Source organism: Emydura macquarii, unplaced genomic scaffold (genome assembly GCF_026122565.2).
Source record: "Emydura macquarii macquarii isolate MOO-44397 ecotype Brisbane River unplaced genomic scaffold, CSIRO-AGI_Emac_v2 contig_1390, whole genome shotgun sequence".
In the NCBI taxonomy this organism is placed as follows: Eukaryota; Metazoa; Chordata; order Testudines; family Chelidae; genus Emydura; species Emydura macquarii.
The window spans coordinates 11,426,313-11,452,254 of record NW_027131527.1 but is presented as its reverse complement, the minus strand read 5'-3'; the positions used below and the strand labels follow the sequence as shown (position 1 = coordinate 11,452,254).

Genomic DNA, 25,942 nt, shown 5'->3' with positions numbered 1-25,942 from the left:
CTTGGAAGGGGCATTATGTTCTGTAGCAAAGATATGTACTGAGCCTGAAGAAATGAGTAGGGATCTTGAGGTTCAAAAATTGTTTGGCAACAGCAATTCTGTGATGATGTAGTTCTTTTCCAGCCTCAGACACCGCTAGAAAATATTAAATTGTGCCATTTATAAAATACCTTTCATCTGAGGGACTCAAAGTATTTTTCAATTACTTATGGCTTGCAATATCCCTGGGAGGTAGCTAAGTACTATTATACCCATTTTATAAATGGATAAAGAGAGGTACAAAGGGTTAAAAGTATTGAGTGAGGCTCCAATTCTCTAAATGAATTCATACAAGCAGACATGGGATTGTGAATGGAGGCAGGGGTCTGTTCATCACATGGCAGGTTCAGAGTCCAAATCAGTAACAGCATGGAAGAGAAATCTTGAGTCTTGACCATATCCAATGCTTTAAAATCGTGATTTGTAAATTGTAACACTCTTTCCTGCCATTAAAACCTTAAATATTTTTAATTGTTTTATAAAAATACATTAAAAACAATAGGGTTTGCAAACAGTTTAAAAGGTTATACAAGCAGCTTAGCCCAGATGAGGGGGGCTAGACCCTGGGTTTCCTATCTCCCAGCTAGCTTCCTGAACCATCAGACTATAACATGCTCTCTTGCTCACTCTGGTCAAAAATTCTTTAATTATTTACACAAAGTGGTTAGCTTGAACAGCGGAGACTGAGGCTGCTCCACCTTTGGATATCCCATAGCCTCATGGTGAGGGCCTTCTCCTGAAAGATATGGGAGGCCTCTGTTCAAGTCTTTTCTCCCTCTCAGGCAGAGGAATTGAACCCAGGTTTCACAGAGCTTAAGTGAATGTTCTAACCACTGGGATAAAAACTATAACCTCCTCCTCCAGCCAGATCTCTGAAGGGGATCTTATCCTGCACAGCTATTGGTTCAGGCCCCACAGGCAAGACAGGCACTCAGCCTCTATCTTCCCCCAGTTTGTGGATTATACTGGGGGCTTAGGTGGGACACAGCCATAGGGATGCCTACAGTGAGGCAACAGTGTGCACGCTCACAGGCAGAAATTTAGGCATCTAGGAAAATTTTAACCTGTAAATTTGGACACTGAGCTTGTCACCTACAGGGTTTGGCAGCAGCTGAGCAGGGGTTTGGGGACTAGCAGTGCAGCCTAAAACTGGGACTTAAGTGCCAAAATCTGGGGTTTAGGTGCCTAAGTGATTTTGTGGATGCAGGACCTACCAGTATAATTAAGGTGACTGGTCTCCTAGAGAAGAATTCTCTCACTGGTTGTAAAAGCACAGGCCAAAGCCATCTTTTTCATTTCTGCTGAGGTGTGCGGGTGCCTAATCTGTAGGAGCATTTTGCACACTAGCAAAAACAAGAAGTGCTTGCAGTTTTTCCATCCCCAGATGAACAGAGGGTGCCAATCTCAGAAGCCACATATGCAACCTGCACTGTTCATTCTTGGGGGTGAGCACCCAAGGGGCCCAGGGGGAACACCTGCCTGTCCCCAGGCTCGGAGCCAGAGGTTAGAAATGTGGCAGGCGCCTGCAGGGCCGGGCAGGTGCAGAAGGAGCCACAGCCTGGCACGGAAAGAGGGGCCCTGCCCGGCCCTCCCTCTTCTGCCTCTGACGCTATCAGCCGGCGCCACTCGCCTCGCCTCGCTGAGCGAGCAGCAGGCAGCTCCAGTCTACCCCGAGTCGAGGCAGCGGCCCGAACCATGCACAGGCAGGGGAGAGGCAGCCCCGACTTCCTCCCAGCGGTGGCGGCGGCTCAGGCGCAGTGAGCGCGGCCGGCTGCCCTGCTTCGCCTCTGGCCCGTGTCGGGGCGCGGGCCCGGCCCGACACCATGTGCTGGAGGCGCCGGGGGCTCCCTGTGTGAACCTATTCCTCCTCCGAGGATCCCACTGCGTCCTAGCTGCCCCCATGGACACGCAGAGGCCGGCGGGGCCCAGTGCCGGGCTGCCCCCCACCCCAGCGCGCCGGGACTTCTACTGGCTCCGCTCCTTCGTAGCGGGAGGTAAACGCCCCTTTCCTCTGCTGTCCGCCGGCAGAGGCCGGGGTGAGAGCCCGTGGCGCTGGGCACCCGCCAGGCCATGGGAGTCGCGGGCGGCAGGGCGGGCTCTGCGACACCAGGCTTTGCCCTCCCTCTTGGTCTGGCCATCAAGCCATGATAAAAGCGGGACATGAAGCCACTGGCTGCTTGCTGCTGTCCCCAGGACCCCCAGGACACGGGATGGGGGAGGTAGCATATGGGCCCGGCAGCCAGGGCCCACACAGTGGAGGAAACGAAGATCTCTAGCATAGGATAGTCATGGTGTTTGTTTGTTATGTGGGGAAAGAGATAAGCAGCTTTCATTTGAACCACCTCACATTGTGTCCTTCTGCCCCTGTCACTGATAGGGGAAAAAGTCATTGAGTGCCAGGAGATTAAAAGACTTGTCCAAGGTCGTGGCAGAGCTACGTGTAAACCCTAGGCTATGCTTCGTCTTATAGTCACCCCAATGATCATCTAGCTTTCAAAGAGCTGCCAACTGCTACCATGGAAATAGCTAACATATTGTATACAGTTTACTGTAATGTGAGCAACATCTGGTATGGCTTCTGTGGGGGTGGCAGACAAATACTGTCTAATAGGTCTCTTTCACAACTACTATCAACCCAAGAAAATGAGGCAAATTGGCTTTAATGCCTTCTCTGGGATAACTAGTGTTCTTAAGGATTGTGAAAGGATGTTGAAAAGCATGGCAATGAATCTTATACTGAAAAAAATAATTATGGTATAGTTATTTCACTTCCAAAGTGGGTTCAATTACATGCAATAAAATGCCAGATAATTTGAAAATACAATTTGTGTGTGTGGATGCAAGGCAATTTATTCCCCACAAAACTGAAGTAATTTCAAAAAACCTTTCTCATGGTACATAAGACTCTAGAAAAATGAAATGGCCTCCATGTCTTGATCCTGCAAGCTAATCAGTGTGTATGAACTTGCAGGATGGAAGCTTAAATGTTAAATCAGATTCTTCAACATGTTTTAGCATATCTAAATAAGTAGATTGGTAAAGAGTGTTGGAATCTATTAAGTGTTTATGAGACTTAGAGTTTTGGAGACCTGTTGATGCTAAAAAATAAAAATTTGAAGGAAAGAAATTGTCTCTACAGCCCCTCTTGAAAACTGGATCTTTTTAAGGACATTGTCAGGAGTAAGCAGAACTAGTAGACTTTTGTATTAATATTCCTTAAATTATAAATAAAAGTGGCTTGTGAGGGGAGAGTTATATGTAAGTAGCATTGTTTCTGTTTAATACAGCTTGTTCATTTATGCACATACTTCTATTTGTACATTTCAGAATCAGAAAAGATCATTACCTAACTTCTAACCAGATGCTGAATGTGCAAGCAACCTCATTAGCACATTTAGGAAAGTCTCTTTTTTTATGTCAATGAAATATGTTGTGCCTGCAGTTGTGACTTCTGAAAAATAAGGCTATTTTTTAAAAAGAAAGAAAAGGGGGAAAATATTAGAAAACACTCTATGGAGAAAACATAGACTTATTTCTCTACACAGATAGGTCCTTATCTCACATCACTGTAAAGAATTGTGAAGATCTTTTGTCTACTTAAGTTTCTCATTCTGCACTCATCACCATGATAGTTCAGTTTCTAATTGTTATATAAGTACCAAATGTTACTGTTGAACCAGAACAGAGCATAGAGAGAAAGAGAGCAGTCAGGATGACAGAGAAGTTGAACTCTGTAGACTCAGGGCTGGTTCACACTTACTGCGCGATTCGGCGGCAGTCGACGGGAGTTACACAAACTACGTGTAGTAGTTTGCGTAACTGATGTCGACTATTCTACTTCCCTTCTGCACGCTGTTCTTGCTGAGCTGAGCTGACTTGAGGGGGTGGACTTAACCCTCCCCTTACACTACTTGAGGGGGTGGACTTACTCAGTCAACTTCCTGATCGATGGAGCAGATCTCACTGACCGCTCAATCAATCAAGAAAGATCGATCTGGTGGTGGCGATTTTGCCGCCGTCAGTCTGAACATAGCCCTAAAAATTAAAAGGGAAAAGAGGGTGGGAAAGTTAAAATAACTCGCTGAATGAGATTGTTGGGGCATTCAACAGTTAAGAATGGTCTTCATATATATATAATATTTAATTTTTTTTAAAGTAAAGATTTACTTTACTCATTTCATTAAGTTTTTTAGGATTTTTTCTGAAGATACAAGCTTATTTACTTTTTTAATACTTTAGTTCCTGGGGGAAAAACATTATTCCATTTAAAAAGAAAATTCAATGGAGAAATATTTGATTTAGCTGTTGACATGAACAACTCTCATTTCCCCTGTTGTTGTTATTGGTAAGGTGTTGCAGGATGTTGTGCCAAAACAACCATTGCACCATTGGATCGAGTAAAGATTTTACTGCAAGCTCATAATCACCATTACAAACATCTAGGTAAGAGAGCTACTGTGCATTTAAAAAAATACTATTTTTATATTATTTAGGAAAGTAGTGTCACTCTACTTACCAATATGATTGCTGTAAAGTTTAAAGAAATTCAATGATTTGATAGGCTGCTGTTTTTTATCAGCACAATTTCATTGTCTGCTTGCTGGATTTGGTACAGAGGGGACTGTAATGAGATTGTTTGTTTATCTAAAATCAGTGTTCATTCAAAAAATGTTTGTATAAACAACCAGATCCTGTAAACCTTACCCATATGTGAACAAGTCCAAGACAGTGGAGCTACTCATGCAATTAAGGAGTGCAGGATTTGGCACTTGATTTAATTTTTTTCCCTTAAATTACTGTCTGCACTTTGTGTAAACTCCAAATTAACTGTAATTTAAAATTATTCCCAGAACTACTGTAACACTGCCCCCTTGTGCACATGATTAGAAGCATTGCATGGATGATGCCTGTATATTCTTGCACAACTTCATTGAGTTACAGACACAGGAAAACATGACCTTGAATTGGATGACTTGTACATGTAAAATACTGATTATAAAGTCACATTAACTTAGAAATTCAAGAATTGTTTTTAAAAAGGCCATTTGGGGAGGAGAAATACTGAGTAATAATACAATATTCAAATGCTTGTGCTTGTATTTAGTTTGATATATAAAAATAAGGAAACAGCAGGGGCACTTGACTGCAATAACACTGTCAAATAAGTGCATATCTGAACATGCAATCTAACAATCATATCCTGAAATAACTGCATGTTTCACTCTAATATTCTTCTTATCCCTTGATTTATTTAGAATATGCAGTCATCAGTTTATACATTCAAATCAAATTTCCCCCTTCTGCAGATGTGTGATTTGATTCTGGAATACCAGAAATGACTTTGATTTGAATTGAATGCACATTCTAATTATACATGCAGCAACCACAACAAAAGGGGTGGGGAAGGGAGAATAGGTGAAAAATGGATATAGAGAAGAAAATGGTCCAGTTGGCCAAAATCCATATAAAATGTTTATACTGTCTCTTAATGTGTGGAGTTCAAGATACCTGGACTGCAATACACATATCTTTTTAAATAAAAGCAGTTTTTAAGAAATGGTTATTTTTTGAGGGAAATACTAACCGTCTCAAAAGCATTTGTTCTCATTTAATTTATTTGCAAGTATGAATTTCCAAAACTAAACCTTGTGAACACCAAGAACAATTCTCTTGATGTGTGAAAAATGTCATAGTTTTTGTTTGGATAGTTAAACAGAATTTTGTTTGTTTAAAAAAAATCACTTTTGGGTCAAGGCCAAAGATAGGAAACTTCAGTTCAATGAGTAAATATTTTTCAAAGTCAGTATTAAAAGGACACATCAACTTAAGTCACATGTGAATATGAAAAATGTTTACATGTTACAAGAAATGTCTAAAATTAACTGAAAGATATATGAGAAAATATTTATAGGTGTTTTTCATTTGTTTAATTCATGCATTTGATAGCAACTGTGTATAGATGAGAGAGGATGGTTTATAGTTAAGGCCAATCACTGAGACTTGGGAGAGGGAGAGCTGGGTTTAGTTCCTGGCTCTGCCACATATTTTCTATATGATCCTGGGCAAATTATGTCTCTATAATTCAGTTCCTCATCTGTAAAATGGGGATAATAAGCTTACTTTTCACAATACCCCTCTGGGATAATAAATTCATTAAAGTGTGTTAGGTGCTCATATAGCATGGTGATAATGTAATAGAAAAGCGTCTGTATACTTTTTTCTATTTCACCTTTGTAGTCAGTTGTCTATTCCCTGTTTGTGTTTCACACAGCAGCAATGGAGAAGAATAATTTTTTTAAAATAGGAAAATGATTGTTAACCCACAAATACTGACAGAAGGACTCTAAGACAGGTGTAGTAAATTGGTCACTTTGTTTTTAATTGGCTAGCTTTAAAGTTGTTAATGTCTAGTTTTACAGTATTTCTCTGGGAGAAGGATATCACATAGAATTGGTCTCCATCATCGGTCACATTTCCCCAATTCATGGATTCATGAGGAGTTTCCACAGAAACTGGGTGGTGAAAAAGCTGATGGAATTAGGTTCAAACCTCCCTCCCTTTGACCACATTTGGGCATTGTAAGTTAGTTTTCTGCCCTACACACTTCTATGAGAACAACGTGATCTGGCTTTAATTATATGTATCATACTTTCTTATTGTCAGTAATATTTGCTTGAATATTTTTTCTTTGTAACTCTGTTAAATATCTCTTTTTGTATTGCTGACAGGAGTGTTTTCTACGTTGTGTGCTGTCCCCAAAAAGGAGGGTTACCTTGGGTTGTATAAAGGAAACGGGGCAATGATGATTAGAATCTTTCCATATGGTGCAATTCAGTTTATGGCATTTGATCAGTATAAAAAGGTAGTTTGATTTATTTTGTTTCTTTTTATGGCTACAGTGAATATAGTATTTAAAATGATCAAATAACAGTAAAATCATTGTCATTAACTAGCTCCCTCTTTTTTCACGTTGGCCTAAATATTGTATGTATTTACTCATTTAAAAAAGCAGGGACAAAAGTGAGAATATTTCCACTTCTGTTGTAAGAAAAACTGTTCAAAATTTTAGTTTGTTTGTCTCATTATGAACAAATGGAAATATTTTTTAAAATAAAGCACTCTTGAATCTGCTGCTGGCCATTGTGTTAAAAAAAAAAAAAGGCCCCTCTGATTCTAAAGAATGTTAGGGGCTCAATGTACAATGTAACCTCTCTTTGTTCTTTTTAATACTAGATAAGAAGGTTTTATAAATCAGATAGTTCATTTAAATTTGAAAGACATTCTGTTGGGGTTGGTGAAGCCTGTATTTGACTTGCACCATGTCATCACATGAAAAAAGAATTGGGTCTGCGGGATAAAATGCAATGTTTCAGGATCCCGCAGGATCTGTGAATTCCCTTCTACTGTAGTGCATTTACTCTCCCTATAATATTGAGCTTAGATATTGGTATAAGTGTCTATTTGAGCATTGCTTATACTCAGTCAAAATTATGCCTTTACTATTGCAATCAGGGATGTAAAACTTCAAGGGTCAGATCCAACATCCATTGAGGCCAGTGGAAGGACTCTCCTTGATTTCAGTGGGAGTTGGGTTGGGCTCTAAAAATGGCTGTGAGGGCTCCCTTCTCAAAGGAGCAAATTCAAGGTGGCAGCTATGGGGGGAGAGGGGGAAACTACCTGTAGCCATTTTCAAATGCTTAAATATAATTTTTTTCCATTGGAACTGCATATTTTAGCTCTCTCTGGTAGCTTTGAGTAGGTCAGGAGAATTTTGAAAGCCCAGGCTTCTGATTCCAACACATTTTAAAAAATCTTTGTATTTTGTGTTGTGCTACATACAAAATACATGCCATACTTCATATAAAAAGGGCTTAAGAATCCCAGGGACACCAAAGGCCAAATCTCAAGATGCTTCCTTCATTTGTATTAAATTCTTACTCAGATAAACTTCCACTGCTTTAAACTGATTTGAAAATTGAGTGTAGGTCTTGAGGTTAGAGCCTAAACTTAGTCTCAGAATCTGAAAATCTGGTGCAGGATATAGATCTGATCAACAATAAAATTCCTATTAGGAATATAACTGCCATACAATATTTGATTATACTAGTGGTCCATCTAGTCTAATATCCTATCCTGTCTCTATCAGTGGACATTAACAGATGGTTTAGACAGAGGAAAGTGCAAGAAACCCTGTAGTAGCAAGATATGAACTAATCTGCCTATAAGGGAAGTTTCTTCTTATCCTTCATCAGTTACTTGGCTCATGCTCAGACATGTGAGGGTTATATCCCTTCTGAGACTCTTCTTTTACCCAGTATTAATAACATGGGATGTTCTTGCCCAAATAAATTTCCAATCCTTTTTTGAATCTTGCTAACCATTTGGCTTCAATGAACTCTTGTGGCAGTGAATTCCACAGGCTAAGCTTGTGGTGTGTAGAAAAACTGTTTCCATTTCTCAGTTTTAAATTTGTTCCTTTTCAACTTAACTGAATGTCCCTTTGCTCTGTATTATGAGGATGAATAGAAGGCCCAGTCTGCCTTCTTTATATATTAATTTTATACTTTTATTGTGTCTCATCTCTAATGAAAAAAGTTCCAATTTTTAATACAGTGGTATAGATAGCAAATGAGGAATATAAAAAGACTACTGAGAAGTGCCACCTCTTCTTAACAGTAGTTTAGCATTCTATTTTTCATTTGTAATGTCAGATAGTTGCTAATAAACACCTTGAAACAGTTAACATATTTAGAGTAAACTGTGCGATGTGGTTGTTTATTATCTATTATGTGACTTATTACTATTGTAAAACTTCTGTACTTTGTAGCTAATAAAGAAGAAGCTTGGGATTTCTGGGCATATACACAACTTAATGGCTGGATCCATGGCAGGTACAGTTTTGTATTTATTTTCCCTTTCAAACACCACCTAATTTCAAAGGTCAATATTGATTTAAGAGCTTAGGCAGTGTTTCTTGAAATAAAATTTTACTGTAAATCTTTATACAACAAAAAGTTTACCAAAAGACTTAATATGATGAATATTTTCTTTAGAAAAATTGTTTTTAATTTAAAAACATCTTAAAGAATATAGCAACTTAAATTTTGTGTTAAATCTTGTAAAAACAATTTTTATAAAACCTAAGACCATTAAAAATGCTTCCCCAAATATTTTTATAATTACACTAAAAGCATCTGTTTTTAATCAAATAAACAGTACTCAGAGCATGAAAGTGAAAATAGTTTAAGTGATTTTCATGTCCAAGTTGAGCGAAATATAAAGGTAAAATAGTGAGAAACAGGATTTTTAAAAATTAATTCATTCTGAATAATTTAAGGTGGTTTAGTAATCTTTATTAAATACATTTCTTATGTTATGTCTTCACTGACGGCGGCAAATTTGCCGCCGTCAGTTCGACTTCTCTGGATCGACTGAGCGGTCAGTGAAGACCCGCTCAGTTGATCCAGAAATCGATGTATTAAGACCACCTTCTCAAGTGGCGTAGTGCTGCGTCGACGGGAACATGGTTCCCGTCGGCACAGTGCAGTGAAGACGGTGCGCAGAACAGAAGCACAAAAGTTCACGGGAGATACGCAAGTTTTTTGCGTAGCTTGCATAACTCCGGTCGACTGCCGCCGAATCTCAGAGGTAAGTGAAGACAAGCCCTTAATTTTCTTGATTTCTGTCAGCTGCTTAGGCATGTTTGATTAAGTTTATTTTTCTAGATAAAGGAATTGTATATGTTCTGCTATGTTTATGAAATGTACACAATTCACCAAAGGAAGGAAAATAAAAATAAAAATGGACATCTGTTCTGCATTTCTAGTATGCATGTATATAGTTGTGTATGACAAACCTTCTAATGTAATTACAGTAAATAAAACTACTCCTGTACGGCTGTCCAAGTAAATTTTGCTGCATAGTGTTGAAATGTGTTACATGACTTTACAACAGTAAAATACAGTATCGTACATATACAATATAGAAAATGTTAAGTTGAAGTTAAGAACAGGCTTCCCAGCTTGGGTACCATAGATTCTAGTTCTAGTATAGGTGCAGAAAGATGTTGGAAACCAACATGAAATGGAGACCCTATCTTACAAGAGGAGACTAAAAGAACTTGGCTTGCTTAGTCTAGCAAAAAGAAGGCTGAGAAGGAATAGGATTGTTCTCTATAAAGACATCAGGGGGCATAAACCAAAGAGGGAGAACTACTTAAGTTAAATAAAAATGTTGGCACAAGAACAAATGAGTTTAAACTGGCCACAGATAAACTTTGGCTGGAAATTAGAAGGTTTCTAACCATTAGAGCGATAAGGTTCTGAAACAGCCTCCTAATAATATTAGTGGGGGCAGACACCCAATTAATTTTAAAATAGAGCTAGATAAATTTATGAATGGGATTGTATGATGGGGTTGTCTGCAGAGGCGGGGAGTAGGAGGATGGGCTTGGTGGCTCAGGGTGTGTATATCCCCTCTGATTCTATCTCTTATGTCTCTTAATCAAATACTTCAGGATTTCAGATGGTCTTTTGCAGGGGTCAGGAATAAAATTTTGTCCTCCCAATTTGTTTGTGCACCCTTCCTCCCCTTCCTCTAAAACAAAAGATGACAAAGGCTGGAGATGGGATGCTGGATGGGGTGGACTGGTGCTATGAGATGGTATAGACTGAGTATTCTTTGTTTTAGATGCTTAGCTGGTGGGTCTTGCTCACATGTACAGCGTCAGACCATTTTGGGGGTCAGGAAAGAATTTTCCTTCAGGTCAGATTGATTGGGATTTTAGGGTTTGGTTTTTTTGCCTTCTTCTGCAGCATGGGGTGCAGGTTTCTTGCTAGATCATCAAGATATATCTCACCAAATCAATTCCCTGCCGTTGCAGGGATCTTGGGCACTGGTGCACCTTGGTCCCTCCTATTCTCTGCCTATGTCACAGAATAGTTTATTTCCTGAGGGCTGTTGTAGTACTTCAATCTAATCCACGTTATTGGGCTCAATACTGGAGAAACTGGGTGGGGTTTAAAGGCCTGTGATGTGCAGAAGGTCAGAATAGATGACCTGGTGGTCCCTTCTGGTCTTAAACTCTATGACTTTGAAATGAGTGGATTCTTTGGACCTTTGTATGATCCCTGGCCTTATATGGCACTTCAGAACATCATCATGAAACTTTTCTGAGCATAATACAGTCTTACATTTTTTTTTTTTTTTAAATTCAGTCTGAATTCTAACAATTATGTTATTAGAAGAAATAACATATTTTACACTCTCAGTTGCAAGCTGAGGCATGCATTTATATTTTTCCACTCAACCCAAAACAATTAAGGAAGATAGGAGGAGGTGAAAACTAGTCCTCATTCATACCTTTATATGAGGAGGGCTTAACGTTGATTGGACATTTTCCATATAGTCATGAAGTGGTATTAAATATGTAGCTTTTGTTTAAAAAAAATTGACTAACAGTGGACTGCTGACACTATTGCCTTCAATTAATCTGAAAAGAACCTCATGAAATAAAGGTTCTTTCCCCCAACCCCCCCCCAAAATGAACAATAAACAAACAGAAGAGAGAATGAAAAGAAACAATCCATAAATCTTAAAAGCTAACAAAATCTATTTGGCAAGACATGGTCAAGAACTTGGCTGGCTTCATACAGGTATGAAGTGGAACTAAACCTTATTTTTCAGGCCCTACACTTAAGGGAAACTGAATCAGTGTTAGCGATGGTGTGAAATGATTGAGGGTCAAAGGTATCCCTCCACAATCGGGAGAAAAGTAGTGAAGATTGGGGAAATGTATGTGAATGCAATGAAAAAAACCATTGTAATGCATATATTCAAGAGGAGGCCAGGTTAAAGTTACTGTGGAGACCTCAACTCTGAATTTCCTGACTCTTTTGTGATTCAAATTTCAGCCATAACATTTCATTAACAGATAATTGCTTCATCATTTCCTTTAAGGAAAGAGAATTGGGGGAGAGGATAGAAAAAATGATAGATATTAGAGAGCTGTTTAAGGAAAAAAAAAAAAAAAACCCAAAGAACTCTCTAAATACACACTCCCTTAAAGGAAGGATTTTGAAAACAAAGCCATTTGAGTTCTCCAAATGTAAAAACAATTATATTGAAGCACAGAAACATGTTTCCCCCTACATATGATTAACTAAAAAACAGCCAAAAATAGTTTAACTTTTCAGAATAATTCATATGGAATAAGAGTAAGTATAAGAAATTTTAGCCCATCAGCTAATTTACAGAAGGACTGAAAATAAGGGTTTAGAATGAAAGTGCCATCTCAGTATTAACTATAGGATCCCGAACACTGTTCTCACACTAGGATGAATGTACAATACAAAAGGAATTATTCAACTAACTCCTTGAGACATAATCCAAGAAGCAACTTAATTATATTTTACAGGTGCAGAAACTGTAGAATTCACTGTAACTTTCCTGGGCTAGGGAAACTCTTTGACCTGCCTGACAGGTCTGCTAGACTTCTACTATTTTCTTGTATGTGCTGTTACTGCAGTGAAAAAGAATTTCTTGTGTTGTAGTCACTGGATTCCATCAATGGCCTGGTTATTTATAAATAAATTTGGCATGGGTAACATAGTCCTTTCCCCTACACTAGTGTAAGATTGTACCTTGTGCTATTTGTATATTTCAGGTTCCTCTTGAACATTCACTGACAGTATAGGTACCTAGATGAAGACCAAAGAAAGTCCTAAGTTAAACTTATAATTAGAAGTCCTATATATTGGGAATCCAAAATAATTTTTTTTGGTGTATGTGTTTAAAAAAAAAAAAAAAAGGTTCTACAGTTACATTATTTGTCTCCTTGTAGAATGATGGAACAGTACAGAATAGTAGTTTTCCTCTTTCCAGGAAACAAGGAAAAAATTATTTCTAATGAAGATTTGTGTGTATGTAATACATACATTTCATAGGCACAACTCTCCCCTTCAGCTTTTCTTTCTTTACTGTGGAGAGATGCTTTCTTTTTTCCTTTTTCAACTTCCATTTGACAAAGAAGGAAGAAGCATAAGAAGGTGAAATAATGGTAGGAAATCCTGAAGAGACCTGTAGATGAATGCTTGTACAGCTGATCTAAGTAACAGCTCCCAGATACAAACACCATTGGAGAAACAAAATAGGGAGAACAACGAGAGTTCTGTGGCACTTTAAAGACTAACAAATTTAATATTTGTAGGCATAAAAAGACTAATAAATTTGTTAAGTCTTTAAAGTGCCACAGAACTCTTGTTGTTTTTGCTGTATACAGACTAACACGGCTACCCCTCTGGAACTATTCAAAATAGGGAGAGTTTGAAGTAATCCTGTTGTGCTTCATGGCTTCATATTCTTTTTGAAGAAGTGGTTCCTTTCAGCAAAGAAGGAGCAAATTGCCCTATTCTTTTAGGTCAGTGCTCTTCTCAGACTGCAAATCTCAGTTCCTGCCTCTTAGCCAGGAAGTATATTTACTATTTCTAATCCCATCATGTCAGAGCAGCTGTGGAAAAGATAACGAGAGTCCTGTAGCACCTTAAAGACTAACAAATTTCATCTGACAAAGTGGGTTGCAGCCCACGAAAACTTATGGCTGCAGAAATTTGTTAGTCTTTAAGGTGCTACAGGACTCTCGTTGTTTTTGCTGTATACAGACTAACACGGCTACCCTTCTGGAACTTTTCACTGTGGAAAAGATGTTAGCCCAACTCCAGATAATTCTGGATAATTTGATCAGCTGTCAAATTTTGTGCTGTGGGCTGAGTTCTGAAAGCCTTTAATATTAAGGCAGTAGAGATGAGATTATACACTAAAATTTATGCTAGGTCTTTTGCTTTTGGCATTGATTGTCACAGTTTGGCCCTTGGGTCTCCCAGAAGAGGTGGTAGCTTTAGAGAATGGAGTATTCTAAACCATAAAAGAAATAGTGATACTTCCCATTATATTTCTACCCAGAGGAACAGGGATAAGTGTCTCTCTCACTATTTACCATTGGTTCCCAAGAAAACATGGAGATTGTGGCCCACAGTGGAATTGTTGAGTCATTAGGTCTTTTTGAAATATACATCCTTTCATCAAACTTTATGGCTAGAGGACTTCATTAAAAACATGTAAAATATGGGTTTTGTTAAGGCCTTTTCAAATGCAGTGTTTTGCACTCCTCCATTCTGAGTTTTCCAGTTTCATATGCTATTGGGACTTAGCTTTGGCCACTTGGTGTGTTCACCAAACTCCTGGAGGTTCTGTTGGCCAGTCTTTGTTTGAAGAAGATGCATCAAGCTTTACCTGAATGACTTCCTGATCAGGGCAGGGATTAGATAGTCCATTTCCTCAAGCACAACAGCTTTTTTGTGAACTCTGTGAAATTCCATCTGGATACTACTCAACTTACTCCACACTGGTATAATGTTACATGCCCCCTTAGGAAGAATCCCGATGTCCCCAGATGAATTGTAGTCTGTTGGGGCTTGCTTTGGTTATGCAGGTCAGTGGGACAATCCTAAAATTGGTTTGGCATTTTGCAATTTACATCAATTGAACTCTGGGTGACATTGCTCGAGAGACACTTCTCCCCACGCAGATGCATGCTGTTTTGTCAGAAAAACAGTCCAGCTCTCTGAAAGATAGCTTATTGTTCTGCGGTGAATGTGTTATTCGAAGTATAATCCAAGGGGCAAGAACTTTTGGTTTTCTGACTTGAGAAGTTTATAATGATCAATGTCAGCTTTCTGGGATGGAGAGCTAGTCTGTGGGTTCTTAATAGGCTCAGTTGGAAAGTCTCATGCAGCTTACTACAATTTTAAAGAAACTTCTCTGGAGGAGTCACCTTGTTTTGTTAATGTGTAGAGAGATGATGGTGCTTATATAATCATGATAACTGTAGGCGTATGTAGTTCCATGAGGAAGTCAGTCTTCTGCCAGTATGAAGAAGTGTTCTCACCTTCGACATATCCCTCCTTCAGGACTTATCTATCTGCTATGGCTAGTCAATTAAAATGTTGATTTGTTTAGCAGGAGGGAGTGAGTGGTTCCTGGGGAAAAACATACAAATTTGGGGTGTTTTTTTCCCCCCCTTGAAAGCAAATCATTACTGACTTTTGTCACTGGGTTGTCACCGAAGATGAACAACTGAGTTTTGCTTCTGATGGTTCATTTCCTTGACCGGGTGGTGAGTGGAAGCTTAACCACAGTCCTTTGGAACCTGGAGGTTTCATAGAACTTAGCCACAAAGTTGCAACAAGAAAATGACTCTTCTTTGAGTGCTTTAATTTCAAAATCATCAATACTTATGTTTCTAAAATGCTAATCTGAGGCCTTCTGGAAGCCAGCCAGAATAAAATTAAGTATTTGTTGTAATAAATCTAATTCTGCCAATAAGATATCTAAATGTGCTTTCTACCTTTCTCAACTTGAAACAAAGATTTAAATATATTTTTAAATGGTCTGAAGAGGAGATTCCAAAGACTGCCTGGATTTTATAGCTCCTCTAAGACTCTGAATAATACTGCGATGTATTGCACTTATGTCACTATGGTTTTTGTTATAACGGAATCCTCTTTGGAAAACAAAGTTTTACTCAGTGGGTGGCAAATGTGTCCTAGAATTTTGTTAGGCCTGGACTAAGGAATTTAGTACACCTAATTAGTTTGCACTCATCTCATTTTCAATGCTGCAGAATCTTCAAATCCACTATGGCAAAATATTTGGCTTGCTGTCCTTGCTCCCTTCCAAAACAAGTTAGAGGACACTTCAGTAGAGTTCTCTCTGCTTAGGCTGAGGGGGCTGAAACGTGGTCCCTCAATGCCTCCAACGCATCAGTATAGTCTGACAAGGTTTTTCTATTCTGACAAGGTTCTGTTCTGCAAGTCTGTGTTTGAGTTTAAAAACTGCAGCGTAATAAGCCTTCCTCTTTTTTGGATGCTGGTTGCTCTGTATACTGGACAGTAGTTGTAGGATGGAATAGAAGAGAAGTATAACTTGACTTAAGAATTTCATGTCTTGTAACTGTGTTTGTTTTATCTTCCTTTTTTCTCACTTTACTACCGTCTTTGTCCCTTACATTGTGGAGGTTTTTTTGGTTATACTTTAAAAGTTTCTTGTTTGTGTGTAGGGATGGGGGAGAGAATATTAAAATTATATTACATATCCTTACCTTAGTTGAATCTTCCTTGCTTCATGGGTTATAATTGTAATCTCAGGTATTTATAAATGATTTTAACTCTCCATTCATGTTGCTTGTAAACAATTCATGGGTTACTATCTATCTCATAGCTTAGTGATAGGGACAGGCTAATTATTTAGATGATGGTATTAGTGAGGACTGTCACTGTTTTACTCTATGTTCTTCTGTTTGTGATCTGCCCCTAAAATGGTAACATCTCAACCTCTGCAGATTTGGAGCAGTATGAATACTGGGTAGATCTTCAGATTTCTGTTGTCCAAGTAAACATCATCTTATGAAGTCTAACCAAAGAAAAATAGAGATAGTATTATGATAACACATATAAAGATTTATAATGGAAATCATGATATAAAGTTAACTACAAGACATATCAATAGTGCTGCAATAATATTTGGCCAGATTTGCAACCCTTAATCATATACATAGCATTTACTCACACAACACTGACTTCAAAAGAGGCTACAACTTGCACAATTAAGTGCTACATCCATGATTAAGGACCACAGAATCTGGCCCTGTAAACAGTGTGTTGTTAACAGTAATATATCGTCATTCAGCTAAGAGCAAATAGAATGATTAAAAAACAAATTAAATATCAATATAAATCATAACTATTATCGTTAGTCTTATTTTAAGTTTTCATTTAGAATTATCTTCAGCATGTTCAGATACCATTTAAGTATACACTTATAAATATGCAGTAATTGTATTTTTTTTCCTAACATCATATTTTGGAAATTAAATGTATAATTCTGGTGTGTTCTATCATTTAATGTTTGAGTATTTAAATATGGTAGAATTAGATCCTATGTATCTGATCCTACAAAGATGTATGCACTAAAATAACCTTATGCAGGTGTGAGTTGTCACACTGAATCCAATGGGGTTATTCATATAAATATTTAGTAACATAAGCCATTGCAGGATTGACATTTAGTTGTGTAGCTCCTATTAATGCTGATGGATACAAATGTAAATACTCCCCGCACAGCTGAGTTAATTCTCTTAGCTTCTGATTAAAGGTAGACTTTTAAATTTGACTTTTAAAAAGTTGTTGCTGAGCATACATTATTATATTGTTTGCCTTGAAAAACTCTTTTGTTGCTTAAAACCATCTAAGAGCAATTAAGGTATGTGGTGGTGGTCTTTTTTTAAATAGGTATAACAGCAGTCATTTGTACTTACCCTCTTGATATGGTTAGAGTACGTCTGGCATTCCAAGTAAAAGGGGAGCACAAGTACACAGGAATTATTCATGCATTCAAGACTATTTATACAAAGGTATTTCAGTTTCTCTTTCTCCTTCCATACTTGTTAAATGTGCTGTTTATATTTTTGTAATGCTGTGCAATCACTATTTGATGACCTGGTGGAAACTAATGTGAATTTGGCTTTGACTGTGTGTGTGTGTAGCACACTCTCATTTAAAAAAAGGATTTGGATGCCCCCCTTTATTCATGCTGGTGGAGGGTGGCTCAAGCTGATGGAAATGGCACAGGACAACAAATTGGGGAGAAAAGTGAATTGACAATGGTACATACTCCTGAGATTTTTGCCTCAGAGAATAATGTTTATAACCGGGGTGGGAAGCTAACATACTTATACTTGTGTAATGGAAATAATCTTCCTGCTTGTGACCTTGGGTGTAGACAGACCAGCCTTCCCCTAGGCATTTTTCCCTCTCTGTCTCCTAAGCAGCCAATTTATAATCCCTCTCCTCAGCACCTGGGGAAGAAGAAGATGAGGTTAATATTAACACCTCATTGCCTGGCTAGCACTGTCACACAAATGTCTTGTCAGTATAGTCAGATCCATAATAATCTAACTATTTATACTTCTGTTTTGCCATCAATTTGTTCATATTTTTATTTTTCCTTCAAAAGGAAGGAGGTTTCATTGGGTTTTACAGAGGACTGATACCTACAGTTGTAGGAATGGCTCCTTATGCAGGTAAGTTAAAAATATTGCTGCCAGCATTGTACACACATTCCACAGTTGTATTTGTAAAATTTGTATTAGCTTCTGTTAAACTGAAGGACTAAATTTCTGTTTGGACAGAATGGAGAGGGGAAGCTGCAGGAAGTCATTTGGTAGATCAGCTTATGATGATGATCAGTGCATGAGAATAGCTGCTGTAACTTATACCATTGGTGAACATCCCTAAGTTACCTGTCTGGGATATGAGAGGCCAGTGGCTGGGTTCTCCTCTCCCTCTATACCCCTAAAACCTCTCTGATGGAAAAGGGTGCAGGACCTGTCCCCAAACCTGGCCAGTCTGATTGTAGTTGTTGTGTGAAAGGTCCACACAAACTAAGGGAAATTGACTGACTATAAAGGGAAAACAATTAAACTGACTCTATGTAAAATGCTCTCAAATGCATGAAGTAAATACATTGAAAAGAGAGTTTTTTTTTTTTCTAATTTCTTTCAATTATTCTAATCTTAGGTGTTACTTGTAACTATAATATGTTAACTTAAAAACCACTAACTTTTTCAAAGTGTTCTTTTAATTCATTAATGTTTTTTAAAGTGTTTTAAGATCCTTGGTTGGATGTAACTATGCAGGTGCAAAGTATTATTGTATGAACACTTTCATTGCATGAATAGTACAAAAACCAATTCTTAAAATTAATGTCTAACACGCTTTTTTCCAAAGTGTGTCTTCTCAGCACTTTGTAAATTATGACAAGCTGACTCCTAAATCACACTTGTTTGCTCTCAGATAAACATATAGTATTTGTATTGATTTATGTAACTTGTGACTTTGCTCTCTTTTATAGTATTTAATAAAAACCTTGTAAAGAATCATGAACTAAAGAATTCAGTGTGTGATTATTGTCTTATGTTAGAAAGATTTTATGTGTACCAGTAAGAAGCTTGCTGTTTTCCCAAAGTCTACATAAAGTTACATTTTTCTCTTTCAGGTTTTTCATTTTTTACCTTTAGTACCTTAAAGACTATTGGACTTGCCCAAGCACCTAGCTTGCTTGGAAGGCCTTCATTAGATAATCCTGAAGTCTTAGTTTTGAAAACACATGTAAGCTTGCTATGTGGAGGCATAGCTGGAGCAATAGCACAGACAATATCGTAAGTTATGGTTGGGTTTGTTTGTTTGTACTTGTTGAAGAAATTTTATATTTTGGATTAAGAACTTTTCTTAAGTGTAATATTTCACAGTTAAGCTTTGTTTATCTGATAGATCAGAAACTAGAATGCACTGATTTCATGGTGCTTCACTTTCTAAATGTATATTAATCTTGAAGATCTTTAAAAGTATATGTATTGGGCCAAATCCTGCTGTCTTTACTCTGACAAATTCTCACTAAGGTACGTTAGAATCTTAGCTAGCAAGAGATGCAGTATTTAGCCCATGTAGAGTTTTTGGGTGGACTGGAGGAGGAGACACAGGGATGGGAGAATTGTGGTTGTTTTATACCAATACATTTTGAAACAAAATGTAACATGCAAAATCGTAGCTACAAATATATATTTAAGTTACTGTATTTAGCTTAGTTTTTTCTTTCTCCCTCCTTCTCTGCTCACTGCCTTTGTCAGATTTTCTCCTTGGCCCAGAAGGTGAATTGATTGGATTTATTTGGCATTTAGTTTTTTACTAAACTAGTTAATTACACACGTCACACATGCATTTCTGTTGATCCTTTAAAGGTGAGTTTTATTTTGAATGCCGATGTCTCCTCCCTACAATCCGTTTTATACAAATTGTTTTATGCTCTGTCTGATCTTCATGTATCTTCTTTATTTCTGCCTAACAGAATATATTGAGATATCTGATTCACTGTTTTTAATTGTGATGGGGGAAGTCTCCCTTTTTGGAGAACTTTCAGCTGTGTTGGGAACTGAGTTTGATCCCTCTCCCATGTAAAGGGAACTTTGAGAATTTCATATGGAATTTTCTTATAATTTTTACTATATTCATATTTTCATCATGCAGGTAGTTAAAATGCTTTTTTAAAAAACCCAGCTCTCTTCTTCAGATATCCACTTGATGTAACTCGTAGGCGAATGCAGTTAGGAGCGGTTCTTCCAGATGCTGACAAGTGCCTGTAAGCATTTTATTATACCATCCTTTTCAACTGTAGTAACTGAATTCTTAAATGTATAAGTAAACATCTTAGTTTAAAACTAATACATGATTTACTGTGCTATAGATTCCTTCATATTTACCACTACAGGTGGTGATGTGTTTCTGTGCTCTGACCTGAGAGGGAAACCGTTTTAATTGTTTTTTCCTATATTGTGATCTTTTTTAAAAATCCCAGTTATGACTTCTGCTAATATGAGGTCCTAATAGTTGAAGTTCCTTGTGTTAGGCCTCAATTTACTATACCTTCACTTTGCAAAAATAGGCTACAAGGGCCCACTCCTGCTTCTGTTGAAGTTGGTAACACAACTTCTGTTATCTTAAATGGTGCAGGATCATCCCAGTGTGAATGATTATTTTTTCCTGTTTACCTTAGCTTTCTTGTAACCACAGTATTGATTCACAATATACATTTATAGTTGGACACGATATCTACATAGCAATTGAAGCCTGGGTCTGGGCTCGGGCTCAAGCCTAACCCCCTTTGCATCCACACATCAAATGGGCTAACCTAGGGCTAACCTAAGGCCCTTGCTAAAGTGGGACCTAGATCCTATAGCTTTCATTTATGCATGTGGCCCTGACTTAACTCGGGTCGCAGAAGTCCTCTGCATGGATCCCAGAGTTCCCAGAGGAGCAGCGCTGCAGGCAGCCAGCATAGTTGCCATAAGCGCCATTACTACCTGGTCGAGTGTGCTTCTTGTTCCTGCTTTTCTCACCATGGCTTTGGCTCTGGCTCTTCTTCACTACTGTGCGGAGCTTACCTGGAGCAGGGATCAAAGTTGCCAGGCAGGAGGTGGCTCCTGGCCACTGGGATGTTGGAGGGGGGTCGTCCCTTCCCTGGCTTTGTCTTTCCACCTGCTGGAAGGGCAACCACTTGGTCCCTGCTCCACTCTTTGGCCCTTGCTCTTGGTCCCCCCTGTTCTCCCTGGGGCAGCATGCACTGTGAGGGCGGCCAGTGGGAGCCAGTCCCAAAACTTCCCTGCAGCCTTCCAAGGATCCCTTATCCCTGCCTTGCCGGGAGCGGCAGGGCCAGGGATAGGGGATCCTCAGGACATATTGCCTTTGATGAAAAAAGGAACCCAACTGAAATGAGAAAAAGGAATTAAAAGGATGTTGATGGCATTGTGCCAGCTGGATAGCAACATCTAGTTGGCATTCTGATGCTTCATTGACAGCTAATCCTGCTCTGAGCTGGATTAATTTTCCGGTTTAAAATATAGTCACCATAGTCCATACAGAGCCAGGATTTTGGCACTGGTGAAGCAGATAGGAGGACGACTAGGAAGTGGGGTTGAGTGACTCAGTTGCATGACTTTTCCATTCTCACTTCACTGTGGCTTCGATACTTTATTTGAAAAAAATACTAGCTTTTATATTTATGCTAAATTTCTATTTAATACATTTGAACCAACCCTCCCTCTGAAACCTTATATTTTATGTCAAACGTCAAAACAGACAAAAATAAAACAAACAAAACCAGCTTTGTTGAACATTTCATTTTAAAAATTAAGAACTGCAAAGTTTAATTTTAAGTTTGACAATCCTAGAGACTGATGTCCTAATTATCCTCAGAACATTTTCCTGCCAATGTGACTCAGCCTAGAGGTGGAGAGCCCAATTCTCAGATTAGTTTCAAACTTCAGTCTGAGATAGCCACCAAAGGAGCTAATTATGCAATTTATGGACTCCTGAGTCCTATTAATAGCACTGCTATAGATAGGAAACGAGGGGCGCGGGGGAGGGAATAGAGTTTGCCCACAGTGCACCATGTTCCTATGGCTAGAGTGTTGACATTGGGTAGAGGGGTGTCACTAAGCACTTTAGGTTCGAGCACAGGTCAGAAAATTCTTAACCTATGGTTCAAATGCAATGTAGATGCTCAAGCCCAGAGTTCTCTGACCAGGGGTCAGCTGACTTGATCCCACTAACCCTAGGCTTATTTTGCTGTGTAGACATAACCTAAGATCAAATATTTTAGGCTTTTCTATAGTGCACTTCAGTAACACTAAGTAGCTGTGAAAAATCCATAATGAAACATTGTTCAAATCTTCATATTACATTCACACTTTTTCCCAGGAACTGTCATTAATTTGTACTGGGCAAATGGAAGTTAAAGTCCATTAATTTTCTATTATTTTGTTTAAGAATCAGTCTTTAGTTCTTTATATTTATAAAAGATCTGAGTACTGGTTTTGTTGATGTCTTGCTTCTTGGGTTAGCAGGAACTAACCATTCTAAAGACACTAGTCTTACCAACTTAGTAGTGATATTGAGTGTATTTTGGAGGAATCCATATCTATAACTTCCAGAATGGACCGACAGTGGTCATAATGTTGGTATTTGAGCATGGGGAAATAAAGTAAGTAAAAGACCACAAGTTTGGAGAATTATGGAAGATGTATTCAGGGAATAATTTCTTTGGTAGCCCTTGAATGCTGAGCCAACTTGCAGATATCTGTGATTACTTTTTTTTTCTTCCTATATTTTTACCATCTGTTTGATGGTTACTAGTTTGTACACTTCTATAAGTTCCGAAAGAGAAAAGTAGATCTAATGCTATACTGCTTCTCTAATCAAACAGGCTATTGATAAAAATTGTGCAGCTAGTACTCTTTTCAGAGAGAAAGTTTAGAAACTCATCTTAGTGAGGGGTCTGAAATACAAAATGTGTTCCAAAACTTGAGCCTTAAAGACAAGGGGATGGTCTTACAATTAGAGCACTGGACTGAGGTTCAGATCTGGCTTCTAATCTTGGCTCTGCATCAGACTTCCTGTGTGACATCAGTTAGTGCTTGTTTGCATGGAGAGTTAGCATGTGGCAAGGTAGGGTGAAAATCTGCATCGCTGGCTGTGTGCATCCTGCTGCCATGCACTGAAAGTTCTATAGCGTGCTTTGACATGCTCCCGTGTAGACAAATCATTAATTTTTCTCGGCCTTAGTTTCTCATTTATAAAATAGGGTAATGCTTCCATATGTCACAGAGGCACTGAGAGAATAACAGAAACTTTTGAGGCGCTCAGATAGCTTGATTGGTCAGATGGCTTTCATTAGATAGCCCATAAGATCAAAAAAGTAACATTAAATGCCTTGTATTTAAGAAAATTATTTTAAATATTAAAAAATCTATGTATTGCATAAGGGCTTGGGTTCTTTTTATCTTTTCAGTAAAATGGTGCAGACACTGAAGTATATATATGGGCACTATGGAATACGAAGAGGATTATACCGTGGTTTATCTCTGAATTATATTCGTTGTATACCTTCCCAGGCTGTGGCTTTTACCACATATGAACTTATGAAACAGTTGTTGCACCTCAACTAAAAATTTTTTCTTAAAGTTCACTGAAAAACTACAGTATCCATCTTCATGTTATGTTGGTGAGCAAATTACTTGAAATGGGAAATTTAATCTGTCACTGTGAACTACTGGTATTTTAGTACTTAATTTTATTTGCCCCCCAAAAAAAAAAATGCATGGGGTAATAGAACCTTTTGGGGTCAGAACAGGAAATTGCCTAACATGGACATTAGCTAGCTATAATCAACTCTTTGCACTTGTACCTGTAGGCTCCATTAGGTTAATATATGTAAAGTATATAATTTACAACCATCACAGTTTCCATGAAAAGGAACCAGATTTTTATACGGGTTTCAAACTGTTTGCTGTTTAGCTTTATGATGTCATTCCAGGATTTTAATATTATTTATCATCGTATTGCTTGTTAATCCAGGAGTTAAACATCTACTTTTTTAATAAATAAATAAGATTAAATTAACTTGAATAAAATGAACCTGATTTTCACTTGCTTATTAAGCTCTGTAAAAGTAGAAATTGGCAGCCCACAAGTTAAAGGTTGCTCTTTTTTTATTGCTTATGAATTGTTTGTGTACGGTTAAAGAAACTAATCTTCTGTATCTTTTGATTGATAAATATTTCAATAAAATATGAAACTTTCTTCAACTGTTTCAATAAATACTAGTAATCAGATTACTTTAAAAACAATTTTGTGATTTGGAAGTCAGCAATTTTGATCATTATCGTCTAAAAATAATGCTATTAACTTAAAATAGGATCTTATAAATGACAATTCTGACATTACAGTACATTACATTACAATAACAAATGTTAGACAAAGATCTCTGGGCCCAGTCCTGCAAGATATTGTGTACCATTTTGTAAGATGTTGAATGCCCCCATCACTTTTCTGGAAGTTGAGAGCACTCTGCACCTTGTCAAATTAGCCCCTAATTATGTATGTGTTTGTGTTATGAGGGAGGGGAAAATATGGCTGAGACTGTGTATGCTGTAGCATTTACCTATCAGGACCACGTGCATGCTTTTTGGGGAAGGGGAAAAAAGGCTGTATTGGACTGTTTATAAACGTGGACAGTTATAGTATGAATATATACAATGGGTGTGTACTATGCTGTCTTTGCAGTATAGTGTGCAGTATACTATTATACTGTGGGGGCTTTTCTGCTACAGTTGCAGCTCCTTTTGTGGTAGGAAATGACTTAACAGGTCTGCTCATACATGATCTACACTGGTACAATTTCAATTTAAAGAACACCTTAACTGAAAAAACTGTAAAACTAGGATAATTATTCTTTCAGTCATTTACTTTAAGTAATGTAAGGTTATTTATTGATTGTAAATAATTTGAGTGATGTCCTGGTAATGGATATGTTAACTAAACTAATTGTTTCATGATCAATATCACTTATTTTTGACACCTAGGACACAATGTAGAATTTTAATTTATATACCAAGAACAACTTTTGTGGTTGGATTTTTTTTTTCATTTGATTGAAGTATATATTTCTTTGATATTTAACAGTTTTGTTATTGGCAGAGAATGAGATATTTGAATTTATTTTATTAAAAATATTGAATAGCAATGAAATCTTTATATGATTTTTAAATATTGCAGACAATAAAATGCATGTTTTTGGAATTATACTATATTTCCCCATGTAGAATAAACATATAAAATTGTCATGCTTGATTAAAAGTGACTACAAATAAAATTTGGGTCTGACTTTGTTTTATTTAAAGGAGAATTAATTGTGATGTTTGAAGGAACTTTTAAAGATCACAAGTCAGTAAGTATATGTATAGATGTTAAATTGCAATTGTAGTCTGAAGAACAACTCTAAAAACAGCATTGTGAGATTGTGTATTTCTTTCAATGATTTCTTCTATCAATTGCTGTACAAGTAAAATTAACTCGCAGTTTTGTAAGCTGTCACTGAACTCTAGGATTCAGGCTTCAGTTCTCTTCCATTTTAGTATTATTGCAGTAATAAAGGTTTTGCATGTTAAATTCTGTCTTTAATTACACTTGTGAAGCCCCGTTGTCTTCTATGGGTTTGCACAGGTATAACTGAATGTAAACGATCCTGTTGCTGCACAAGATGGAATAGAATCAGCACTAAAATATAACCTTGCTGCCAGATGATGTTGGCAGCAGCAAGGGCCAGGTTCAGTGTCTTGGGCTTCCTTTGAAAATTACAAAACAAAACTGACCTGAGGCCCCAACCAGAAATCTAGGAAAACTAAATATTGCCTCTTGGCATCCTTCATAGGCAATACTCTCCCACTCACAAGTGC

General features: G+C 37.7%; 1 protein-coding gene across 2 annotated transcripts; it reads left to right on the top strand.

The window, feature by feature from the left end:
- The first annotated feature begins 1,707 nt into the window (after nucleotides 1-1,707).
- On the top strand, nucleotides 1,708-24,297 carry SLC25A16 (solute carrier family 25 member 16). 2 transcript variants are annotated; one of them, XM_067552635.1, is made up of 9 exons: nucleotides 1,708-2,033; nucleotides 4,390-4,482; nucleotides 6,768-6,901; nucleotides 8,867-8,930; nucleotides 17,385-17,506; nucleotides 18,109-18,175; nucleotides 19,150-19,312; nucleotides 20,221-20,289; nucleotides 23,497-24,297. In XM_067552635.1, exons 1-9 carry the CDS (start codon nucleotides 1,940-1,942, stop codon nucleotides 23,651-23,653), a joined length of 963 nt encoding a protein of 320 aa, XP_067408736.1. In that variant the 5' UTR covers nucleotides 1,708-1,939; the 3' UTR covers nucleotides 23,654-24,297. The 2 variants fall into 2 exon arrangements, with proteins under 2 accessions (XP_067408736.1, XP_067408737.1); XM_067552636.1 differs by having other exon boundaries at nucleotides 1,709-2,033; nucleotides 3,367-4,482.
- Nucleotides 24,298-25,942: the final 1,645 nt, after the last annotated feature.

Coding starts and splice junctions, on each gene's coding strand:
- SLC25A16 (XM_067552635.1), top strand. CDS start 1,940: ATGGACACGCAGAGGCCGGCGGGGCCCAGTGCCGGGCTGCCCCCCACC. Junction 17,507..18,108: donor TCAAGACTATTTATACAAAG/GTATTTCAGTTT, acceptor TTCCTTCAAAAG/GAAGGAGGTTTCATTGGGTT. Junction 20,290..23,496: donor CCAGATGCTGACAAGTGCCT/GTAAGCATTTTA, acceptor TTATCTTTTCAG/TAAAATGGTGCAGACACTGA.